This window comes from Chrysochloris asiatica, unplaced genomic scaffold (assembly GCF_000296735.1).
Source record: "Chrysochloris asiatica unplaced genomic scaffold, ChrAsi1.0 scaffold00374, whole genome shotgun sequence".
In the NCBI taxonomy this organism is placed as follows: domain Eukaryota; kingdom Metazoa; phylum Chordata; class Mammalia; order Afrosoricida; family Chrysochloridae; genus Chrysochloris; species Chrysochloris asiatica.
Window position 1 is genome coordinate 518,677 of NW_006408892.1, and position 12,219 is coordinate 530,895.

Consider the following 12,219-nt stretch of genomic DNA (forward strand, 5'->3'; position numbering starts at 1 on the left):
TTCTATTCCCTTGACTGAGGATTCTTCTGGGGCCAAGCTCAGTGCTAGATCATCTCAGGAGCCCTGGCATTGTGTACAGTCAGCATTACATGAATCACAAAAGCCTAGGAACAATGGGGGTGGGGGTGGGGGGGAGCTGGTTGATGATGGGTCAAATAAAACTCACTTTCAAGGTTAGGTAAACTGAGGCTCAGCTAGGGGCAGCCTTGCCTGATGTCCTGTCTGCTCCTCTGTCCTCCACATCCTGTGATCCTGTCCCTTCCTCCTCTGCACCTCCCAGGCTCCCAGCTGCTGCCATGTCGCCTGCAGGGTCATGAATTATGGATCAGGCCTGCAGGCTTCTGTGACAAGCGTGGCAGACAGCGCAAGTCCCTCCCCCTCAGGGCAGCCCGGCCCAGCCTCCTCTGAAGGGAGGCCAAGGATCTCCCTTGAGGGCCTCCTCTAGCCATTCACTCTTGTTTTACAGATGGGGAAATTGAGGCACGGAACTGGCCAGTGACTTGGCCACAACGTGAACACTGCATCCGGACTTGTAGGGGGACTGATGCCAGCTGCTTTGCCTCAGTGAGGGGTGAGCTCCCCAGCCCACTGTGCCCAAAATGTGGACTCAGGAGACCCTCAAGGGACCCTTGAGGACATTCCAGGGAACCTGACCTCCATCTGGGCAATCACAGTGCCTAGAGTCCATTTCTCACCAGACTCTTTTCCTATAGGAGCTGCCCAGTGTGGAGCTGACATTGTAGGTCTGGACTCAGACCACCCAGAGGGTGAATCCGCTGCTGCTTCTGGGCTGTACGACCTTGGCAAGTGATTTTCCTCCTGGAGGCCTCATTTTCCCTATCTGTGAAATGGGCCAGAGCTTCTCTGCCCAGCCTAGGATCTCTCCTCATACTTGTCAACTTCTGTTGATGCTTTAAAACCCCAACTCCCATGCCCCTTCCTCTAGTCTGGGATTCCCTAGTCCTTGTTCCTCTGTCCAGTCCAGGCCTGGCCCCATGGATCTGGGGCTATTTGTGTCCAGGTCTGGAATCTTCTCACAGGCATGCTCCTAGCTTGGGGTTTGTAGTTCCTAGCCTCTCCCTTCTCTTGCCCTCCTCCATAAGGAGGGATGGTTGGGGTTTCCCCTCCCCAGGGCCGTACTGATTGTGACCCTGCAGTTTAAACTTGCCTCTCTCTTCTAGCAAGCATCAGACAGGAGCCTGTGGGGTCTCCACAGTGATCATCAGGATGTCGTATTTTGGAGAGCACTTTTGGGTAAGCAAGACCTACTTTTATTTTGGCAGAGACTTCTGTCAGGGCTGTGGGGCTTTTGTGAAGGTGTGGGCACCAAGACCTCATGGGCAGAGCCATAGGCAGGTGGAGGGTCTGCAGGGGTTGGGAGTTGAAGTGGGGAGAGTTAAGCTGTATTTGAATCTACACCCCCAGCCCTCATAGGCCATGCTACAGGTTCAATGTGAAAGTATAGAGTCTGAGCTTGATCCCAAAGTCAGGACTTGGTCCTACCTCCAGGATTCAAGGACATTCTGGCCAGGGAATTTCCACATCCTTCCATATTGGAGAATTGGGGGATTTTCTTGCTATTGGCTCTGTGTGGCCCCCTCAATTCTTCTCCCTCTGGTCTGAGGACAACATACTATGACTTAATTTTGTCAGGGGTAGAGGGCAGGTAGTATGGACATATTTTCATTCATTCATTCACTCATTCATTCACTCCCTCTCTGCCACCCTGGGAGAGGATAATGCCTCAGACCGACTCCATCCCTGCTTCCAGAACAGGCACTCCTAGCCTCACAGGGTCTATCTTGAGGGTGTTTGCAGTGGGATTTGAAGATTGAGAGATTTTCCAGGATGAGAGGGAGGCCTTCCACGCTGGATGAACAGCCTGGGCAAAAGCCCAGAGGTGGGACACTGGTGGCAACTTAAGGAACAAGGAGTCCTCATGCAGGGCCAGTCAATGGGGAGCCACAGAGGGTGTGTGAGCAGGGGAGGGCCCAGGCATCAGGTTGGAGCTGGGGCAGAAGCCCCTCATCCCCAGTTTTGGGCCCTAGTTTGCAGAGAGGAAGCCCGTTGCTAGGTGACTGGTTGCCCCTGGCAACAATCAGGCTCCCTCCCCCCCCCCCTCCTCCCCAGCTGGGGCTCCTTTTACTGGTGCTCGCTTTCTTAAAGGGACCGCACCCCCTTGTTACCTCAGCCCCCTTCCTGCAGGGTCAGCCTTCCTGGGTTTGCCTCTGAATGATTCTGGGGAGAGGCTGCCCCATTTCTGAGCCCTTGTTTTTGCCTCTGTATAAGTGGGTTGTCCATTTGGGGTATCAATCCTCACCCGTGTTTTGTAAGTCTGGCAGTGGCACCTACATTTATTGAACTTTTATTTTAATTGCTCAAGGTATGTAAGCTCCCTGCAGAAAATTCAGATCAGCAAAGAGAAAAGAAGAGTCACTCTCTCCACCTCCTCCTTAAAGACAGCCAGGGGCAGAGTGGTTAACAACTTTGGGTTCAGGCTTCAAATTCAAATTCAGACTCTGCTGGGAGCCCTGGAGCAGGTGACTTTGCCTCCCTGGGCCTCAGTTACCCCATCTGGGAAGAGGGTTTGAAATTCCCACCTTTGCAGGACTCAAGGAGGGTCCTAGGACCATTCTATCAAGACTTTTTCAATCAGTTGGTTATAAGGGCATCCCCATGCATGGAGGTGCTGGCTCCTGGCTGGCCCCTCAGGCAGTCTCAGGCAGAGGAGCTCAAGCGTGATAGGCCCCGGGCACAGCCTGGGGCATAGAGGGTCCTGGGGAGCCATGGGAACATAAGCCAGAGAGACATGTGTAAGCTATAGTTAACTATAGTTGAAAGATCCCACTGGGGCTGGCGTGGAGGGCAAGCTGGTATCTGGAGGTTCTGGGAGGAGACACAGCCTAAGCCAGCCACTCCTAGGACCCCTAGCTGCCAACCCAGAGGCAGATACCACTGGGGGCTTTGCCAGGCCTGGGAAACTGGCCAGCAGTTGGCTTCAAATCAGGCCCAGATGCTGGCCTGGGCTGCAGTGACTGGCACGGCCTCACCCGAGGATCCCCTGGGTGAGTGGGCAGGCAAGGGTTGCTGGGCTGTTTAGGGAGCCCTTATCATCATCCCTTGAGGTTCAGAACTTGGCCAACCTCATCTCACCAGGACCCTTGGGAGGTAGGTGCTGCCATTAGCCCCATTTACTGGGTAAAGAAACTGAGGCCCAGAGAACTGACATCACCGGCCCAAAGTAACTTGTGAATAAAAGGAGACTTTGACAATTGAATCTTGAAAGTGTAACTCCAGACATGAGAAGAGAGAAAATACATTCTGGAGGAGTTCAAGGGAGTAACCATGAAAGTTTGGGGGTCATGGGAGTCTAGGAGAGTCAAGGAGTGTTTCTGGAGGAAATGGGCTTTAGAGACAGAAAACTTGGGGTGAGTGGAAATTGTCTAGACAGAGGTGCAGTGCCTAGAAGATTCACGCCTTTGTGCTTGCTTGCTGTTTTGCTGACTAGGCCAGGAGAAAGCTGGGAGATGAGGTTGGACAGGCAAGTCCAGGCTAAGGACTTAGCACTTCACCTGGTGACCAACTGGGAGCCATCAATAGGCTGAGAAGTGATTCTGAAATACCTGAGTTTGAGGCAGTCCTGGATCTGTCTCAGTCTGAGCCTCAGTTTCTCCATTTATTCCACGAGAAGGATTATCTGGTAGTGCCTTCTGGCTTTTAGTGTTCAAGCTTCCCGATAATTATGAGGGTGAACTCCAAAGGTTGGGGGACGATGGAGGAAACCACCTTGTGAGAACTTCCTTGCTGAGTTCTCTGTGCCCATCGGTGTTGCCAAAGGGACCGCTTCAGTGATTTATGTTGGAATTAAATATCCTCAGATCCTTCCTTAAGCCTCCTCTTCCAATCCTAATTACAAGGCTCCGTATGTTGTAAATGGAGTCCTGGTGTACTGCTGGGGGTTCATGTGGTGGACTGCAAAGTCTGTTTGAGCTGCAAGGTCGGTGGTTTGAGCTCACCAGCCTCTCCTTGGAAATCTTATACACGGTTGCTATGAGTCGGAACCGACTTGACGGCATCAACAACGTATGGTGCAAAGGAGTCCTGGTGTGGTGTGTAGGATAAGCACTGGACTGCCAACCACAAGGCCAGCAGTTCAAGCCCCACCCCAGCCCCAGCTGCTCCTTGGAATGCCTATACAGGGTCGCTAAGGGTTGGAATCGACTTGATGGCACTTTAACCACAACAACAGCAAAATTGTTGCTGTTAAAGTGCCATAGGATAGTTCTGACTCATAGCAACCCTGTATAGGGTTTCCAAGGAGCAGCTGGTAAGCTTGAACCAGCAAACTTGTGGTTCCAACTGACTTTGCAGTCCAGTGCATTAAACCACAGAGCCATACCAAGACTCCAACAACAACAGGGTGCTAAAATCTACTTCCCTAGGACCCTAGCTCATTTCCCTCTGTGGTTGTTGCTGTTGTTATAAAATATGTATCTAACACATTTGCCAATGTAATCTTTTCTGTACAATTGATTGACTTCAGTTACATTAACATTAGTCATGCTGTACAACCATGACCCATAATCCCTGCCAGATCTCCATCACCAGAAACAGATTCACTGCTTCCTAAACAATGTCGTCCCCCTCTCCCCTCCCTCAGACCCCTGTAACCACTAATCAACTTTACTGTGAGGTGCCATCGAGTCAGTCCGACTCATAGCAAACCCTATGCACAACAGCCCTGTGCCATCCTCACAACTGTTGTTATATTTGAACCCACTGTTGCTGCCACCGTGTCGCTCCATCTCTTTTTTGCTGACCCACTATTTACCAAGCATGATGTCCTTCTTCAGGAGCTGGTCCAGTGTGTCCAAAGTACAAAAGACAAAGTCAGGAGCATTCTGGTTGTACGTCTTCCAACACAGATTTCTTTGTCCTTTTGGCAGTCCAAAATTCAATATTCTTTTGCCAACACCATAATTAAAATGCATCAGTTCTACGGTCTTCCTGATTCATTATCCAACTTTCACATGCATATAAGGTTAGTGAAAATATCATGGTTTGGGTTAGGTACACCTTAGTCCTCAAAGTGACATCTTTGCTCTTGAACACTTTAAAGAGAGCTTGCACAGCAGATTTGATCAATGCATTAAGTCATTTGATTTCTTGACTGCTGCTTGCATGAATGTTGATTGTAGATACAAGTAAAATGCTGCCTTTGACAACTTCAATCTTTTCTGTTTATCATGGTGTTATTTATTGGTTCAATTGTGAGAACTTTCATTTGCTTTGCATTGAGATGCAATCCATACTGAATGAAGTCTTTAATCTTCATCAGTAAGTATGTTAAGTCATCTTCACTTCCAGCAAACAAGGTTGTGTCGTCTGAATATACCAGGTTGTTAGTGAGTATTCCTGCAATCCTGAGACCACATTCTTCTTTATATAATCCAGATTTTGGATTATTTGCTCAGTATACTGTGGTTATGAGCTGGGCTGCTAACCTCAAGTTCAGCAGTTTGAAACAATAAGGAGAAAAATGAAGCTTTCTGCTCCCGTAAATAGTTACAGCCTTGAAACCTATATAGGGTCATTATGAGTCAGAACCAACTCCACAGTACATAACCACAACCATATAGATTGAATAAGTATGATGAAAGAATACAACCCTGGTGCACACCTTCACTGATTTTAAATCATTAGTATTTCCTTGCTCTGTTTGATTGACAATCTCTTGGTCTATGCATAGGTTCCTCATGAGCACCTGTATTCAAAATTAAGTGTCCTGAAATTCCTGTTCTTTGCAATATTATCCATAGTTTGTTATGGTCCACACTGTTGAATGCCTTTGCAAAGTCAATAGAGCACAAGTAAACATCTTCCTGGTAACTCTGCTTTTAACCAAGATCCATCTGATGTCAATAATGAGGTCACTCAGCTCCTTGTTGATGTACTGCTGTAATCATTTTTTAATTATCTTCAGCAAAATTTTAATTGCATGTGATATTAATGACAATGTTCAATGATTTCCACATTACATTGTGTCCCCTTTCTTTGCAATGGACACAAATATGGATTTCTTCCAATAGATTATTGAGGTAGCTGTTTTCCGAATCTCTTAGCGTAGACAAGAGAGCCCCACTAGCACTGCATGGTGGTGGTGGTGATATGCCGTGGAGTCGGTTCCGACTCATAGCAACCCTGTACAGGGTTTCCGAGTCTGTGAATCTTTACAGGAGCAGAAAGCCTCATCTTTCTTTCTCCTGTGGAACCGCTGGTAGTTTGTTAAAACATTTCAATTTGTAGTCCATCAACTTCTGGAACCTTGTTTATCACCAATGCCTTCAATACTTCTTTCTTCAGTACCATTGGTTCTTGATCATATGCTACCTCTTGAAATGGTTGAACATCAACTAATTTGTTTTGGTACAGTGATTCTGTGTATTTCTTCTGTCTTCTTTTGATGCTTTCTGCATTGTTCAATGTTTTGCCCATAGAATTCTTTGATTTTACAACCCGTTTGAATTTTTGATTCAGTTCTTTCAGCTTGAGAAATGTTGAGTGTGTTCTTCCCTTTTGGTTTTCTAATTCCAGATCTTTGCACATTTCATGATAAAACTTGACTTTGTCTTCTCTAGCTGCCCTTTGAAATTTTCTGTTCAAAAGGTTTACTTCATCATTTTTTTTCAGCCTTGTTAGCTTCTCTACATTCAAGAGTAAGTATTCATCTCTTCTTTGAGCTTTTCTTTCTTTCCTGTCTTTTTAATGACCTTTTGCTTTCTTCATGTATGATGCTCTTGATGTTATCCACAACTCCTCTGCTCTTTGGTTCATTAGTGTCTAATACAACAGATTTGTCCTTGAGATGATTTTCTAAATTCAGGTGGGATATACACAAGGTCTTATTTTTAATCTTATGGATTTGTTTTCATTTTCTTCTGCTTCAACCTGAACTTGCATATGAGCAATTAATGGTTTGTTCCACAGTTGGCCCCTGGCCTTATTTTGCCTGATGATAATGGGCTTCTCCGTGGTCTCTTCCCACAGATGTAGTTAATTTTATTTCTATGCATTCCATCTGGTAAGATCCATGTGTATAGTCGTCATTTATGTTGTTGAAAAAAGTATTTGCAATGAAGAAGTTGTTGGTCTTGCAAAATTCTATCATGGGATCTCTAGCATTGCTTGTCACCATGGTCATATTTTCCAAATACCAATTCTTCCTCTTTGTTTCCAGCTTTCACATTCCAGTTACCAATAATTATCAAAGCATTTTGATTGCATGTTTGATCAATCTCAAACTGAAGAAGTTGGTATAATTCTTCAATTTCCTCATCATTGGCTTTAGTAGTTTGCACATCAATTTGAATAATGTGGTATTGCCTGCTTTTCCTTGTTGTTGTTGTTAAGTGCTGTCAGGTCAGTTCCAACTCATAGTGACCCTGTATAGGGTTTCCAAGCAGTGACTGGTGAATTTGAACTACCAACCTTACAGTTCAAACAGTTCAGTGCTGGTCCTATAGCACCAGACCAGAACTTACTGTTGTTGTTGTTGTTAAGTGCTGCGAGTTGATTACGACCCATAGCGACCCGGTATACAGTTTCCAAGGAGCAGCTGGTAAGCTTGAACCACCAACATTGCAGTTCAAACGGCTTTGCAGTCTGGTGCATTAACCCACAGCGCCACACTCCAGAACTTCTTGTAGGTGTATGGATTATCCCATCACAGATATCACTGTATTTCAAGATGGATCTTGACATACTCTTTTTGACGAAGAATGTGACACCGTGTCTCTTTAATTTGTTGTTCCCAGTGTAGTAAACCATGTGATTGTCTGATTCAAAATCGCCAATACCTGTCCATTTCAGCATACCAATACTTAGGATATCAATCTTTATGAGTTCCATTTCATTCTTGAAGACTTCCAATTTTCTTAGATTCATACTTTGTATATTCCATGTCCCAATTATTAATGAATGAATGTAGCCGTTTCTCCTCATTTTGAGTTGTGCCCCATCTTCAAATGAAAGTCCTGAAAGCTTTGCTCCATCCACATCATTAAGGTTAACTTTGCTTTGAGGAGCCAGGTCTTGCCTGGACATAGTTTGAGTGCCTTCCAATGATGAGGAGGTTCATCTTCCGGCATCAGAACTGCATCAGACCATGTTCTTCTACTACTTATAAAGTTTTTAGCGGATAATCTTTCACTGTGAATGAGTTGGAACCGACTCGACAGCACCTACCAACAAGAACAAGCTTTCAGAAGTGCTCCGTCTCTCCCTTGTCCTAGTCTGTCTTAGTCTGGAAGTTCTGCTGAGACATGCCCACCATGGGTGACCCTGATGATAATTAAAATACTGATGAAACAACTTCCAGAATCACAGCAACACATAAACCACCACAGTACAACACATGGTGGTTAGTCTCTCTGCATTTGTTAATTCTGTTTCATATGTGTTCTTTTGTGACCGACTTATTTCACTTAGCATGTTTTCATGGTTCTTCCATGTTAAGTCATGTATCAGGACTTTCTTTCTCTTTAGAGCTGAGTGGTGTTCCATCGTATGGATGGACCACACTGTGTTTGTCCATTCATCTGTTGATGGACATTTCTGGGTTTTACCATCTCCTGGCTACTGTGAAAAATGCTGCAATGCACATTGGTGCCCAGGTTTCCATCTGCCTGCCTGCCTTCACTTCCCCTGGCACTGGGATGGCTGGGTTATATGGTGGGTCTATGTTCAACTTTTTGAAAAACCACCAAATGGTTTCCCACAATGTCTGCACCATTTTACATCCCACCAGCATTGGAAGAAGAATCTAATTTCTCCATAATCTCACCAACACCTGCTATTTGACATCTTTATTTTTATTTTTTATCATTGCTATTCTAATGGGAGTGAGGTAGTACCTCATTGTGGTTTTAATTTGCATCTTCTCCCCTTTTAACAAACAGATCAGGGTTCAGAGATGACATCTTGTGCAGGTGACAGGATTTATAACATAGTTGTTGCCTTTTTTTTCCCTGTCACCTTTGTTATGGCAAGGAGTCCTGAGTTCCCATTTAGAATAGTGTGGAAAGTTGCTCTCTCAATAAAGTAAATGTATTTGGGAAAGAAACAGAAGTTAATGTAAAGTACCATGTTAAGTAAATAATATGAGTTGAGTTAACAAAAACAGGGGCCACCTCTGGGTGTTTGGGAGACCTACTGGTACTGTCATACAAATACCACAAATGAGTAGCTTTGATAAACAGAAATATATCACCTCAACATTCTAGAGACTCAAAGTCCAAATCAAGGTCTCTACCATGCCAATTTCCTCCTTGTCAGTAGCCTTGGGATTCCCTGGCATTCCTTGGTTTGTAGATGATCCTCACTTGGCCTTTGTCCTCTCATGTGTGTTTGTGTCTATTCTAGTCTTTTTATAACTCAGAAAGGATGAGGTTTAGGACCCGCCCTATGCTGTCATGACCTCACCAATATGACAAAATAGGATGACTTTCACAGGTACAACCCATGTTTGGAGGTGGGAGGAAATGACACAATTCAATACTTAGTAGAGACCCTGACATGAATCATCCTGGTGTGTACTTTAGCCTGAAATGATGGGCGGATGATTCCCTATCCCATCTTAACTAAGAGTCACTAACAGTTCAGAGAGGGTCAGTGACTTACCTAGGTCACACTGTGGTGCAAAGGGCACAGTTCTCACCAGCACTCAAAGCTAACAGCAGAACAATTCAGTACTTCATTCAGCACACCCAAATGTTCCGTCTGTCCCTGACTCAATACTGACCAATGCTAGAGGCTGAGAAAAAATGAAGGCCTGGACCCTGCTGTGGACTGTCAGGGAGTTTCCATGTTAAGAACAAAAGAGACAACTAATTGAAATGTTGTGAAATAATGTGACTTTCAGGGTTTGTTTGATCCAACAACTCAACTCAGTACACCTTAAAAAAAAAAAAAATTGTTTTCTTGTAGAGTCCTGGTGTGGTGCTGTAGAATAAGCATTGGCCTACTAACCACAAGGTCAGCAGTTCAAACTCACCAACCGCTCCTTGGAAACCCTATATAGGTAGGTTGCTAATAGTCAGAACCAACTCAGCAGCATTTTACAGCAATAGCACACACAGTTTTAAAATTCATGGTTTCTACTCAGCTTCTACTATGTCTTTGTTTTGTTATTAAGTACTGTCCAGTCAGTTCCAACCCCTAGCGACTCTGTATAGGGTTTCTGAGGAGCAGTTGATGAGCTTGAAGCACCGACCTTGAGGTTCAAACTGACTTTGCAGCCCAGCGCATTAATACACAGAGCCACACCAGGGCCCTATGACCACATGAATTGCTCATTTGTGAAACGACACAGGAAAACAAAGGAGAAGAGACTGATGGAAACAGAGACAGACATATGGAGGCACAAAAAGAAAAAGCAAATGAGAATATCTCCCTCAACTCAAACGAAAAAGCACAGGCCTCTCTCTGATTGAACCGATGTCTTGAGCCTGGGGGGGGGGGGGATGCAACACACTGATTGACTCAATCCTGGATCAATCCCGACAGTCAAGGGTATGCCTGGGCTTCTGCTGATTGGTTCCTCTGCCCAGTTGCTAGGCAACCCCAATGTCCTCTGTATTCCCTTTCTCAATATCTACCTCCATTCTCTGCAGGGCGAGAAAAACCATGGCTTTGAGGTTCTTTACCACAGTGTGAAGCAGGGGCCCATCTCCACCAAAGAGCTGGCGGACTTCATCCGGGAGAGGTGAGACCTTAGGTCCCGCTCACCTCGTGGCCACATCCACAGTCCTTGGGCAATGCCTACTTACACAGCCCCACCGTGGCTACACCCACAGCACAACCTGCCCAGTCACAGCCATCCATGGTCATGTTGTGGCCAGGTTTGCCTCTCTCCCTGCCCACCCTGTTGCTGGTCACTCACCACCTTACCCTGGCCTACTCCACTTCAGACCCTGCCTTGCCTTATTCATATCCCTGGGACTCCAGAAACCAGAGGGACTTGGCTTACAACCAGCAATTCTCAACCGTGGGAGACCCAGTGTTTATTCTAGCCTTTTTATAACTCAACTGCCTGGTTTCTAACCTTCCCTGCCAAACTGAAATTCACAATGTAACCCACCTTCCTGGGGCAGGAGCTCTGGTAGCATGCTGGGGTATGAAGTGGGCTGTTAACTGCAAGGTCAGCATTCGAATCTACCAGCCACTTTCGGGGAGAAAGATAACGCTTTCTGCTCCCATAAAGATGACCTATATAGGATAGCCGTGAGTCGGAAGCCACTCACTCGCTGGCATATAACCACCACCTATGTGGGAAATATTAAAAAAAAAAAAAATCAATTCCATCATCATGGGTGATGAAAAATCTACATTGTAGCATATAAGTGGCTCAGATACCCTTATTTCAGTAAACATTAAAATAAACTAGTCAAAAGCAGCTTCCGCTTCCTCTCCCGCACAGGAGCTGAATGCCTGGAAACTATCCCACATCTTTTAAATCCTTGGTGCTCCTGGGTGGGGCAAACAGTTAATGCACTTGGTTGCTAACCAAAAGGTTAGAGGATCAAATCCAACCAGAAGCACCTCAGAAGCAAACCCAGATTTCTGAAACATCAGCCACTGAAAACCCTATGGAGCAGTTCTCCTCTAACACATGGGGTTGGCATGAGTCGGAACCAACTCGGTGGTAACTTGTTATTAAATCCATAGAAATCCTTGGATGGCACCAATGTTTAACCTATTCAGCTGCTAAGTGAAAGGCTGAAGGCACCCTGAAAATGTCAGTCCTTGAAAACCACAGCACAGCTCTGCTCTGACTCACATGGAGCCAGTATGCATTGGGGTCAGTTCAATGTGTCTCCTTTGACCACAAAGGAGCAAAAGAACATATGAACTTGTCTTATTTCATTAAACAAGCCAAACCATATAAAGTTCTTGTTGCTAAGTGCCATCGAGTTGGTTCCAACTCAGAGCAACCCTGTATTGGGTTTCTGAGGAGCACCTGGTGAGTTTGAACCACTGACCTTGCTATTCAAACCAACTTTATGGTCAAGTGCTTATCTTGCAGCGCCACACCAGGACTCCAAACCATATGAAACACCTTATAATATGTGCTCAGAAAACATGGTAGCTCCTGCTGCTCATGCTATTACTGTTGTTAATAAAATATATTACTAGGGCAGGAAAGAAAACACTTCCATGCAT

The 12,219-nt window shown here is 45.4% G+C and overlaps 1 protein-coding gene across 1 annotated transcript in view; it reads left to right on the top strand.

Moving 5' to 3' along the window:
- The first annotated feature begins 1,188 nt into the window (after positions 1–1,188).
- Positions 1,189–12,219, top strand: part of FCHO1 (FCH domain only 1) — a 31,558-nt gene continuing 20,527 nt past the window's right edge. Inside the window, exons 1-2 of the mRNA XM_006876287.1 lie at positions 1,189–1,254; positions 10,671–10,762. Of these exons, the coding sequence (XP_006876349.1) occupies positions 1,228–1,254; positions 10,671–10,762 (119 nt within the window). The 5' untranslated portion in view covers positions 1,189–1,227. The remainder of the gene's footprint in view (positions 1,255–10,670; positions 10,763–12,219) is intronic.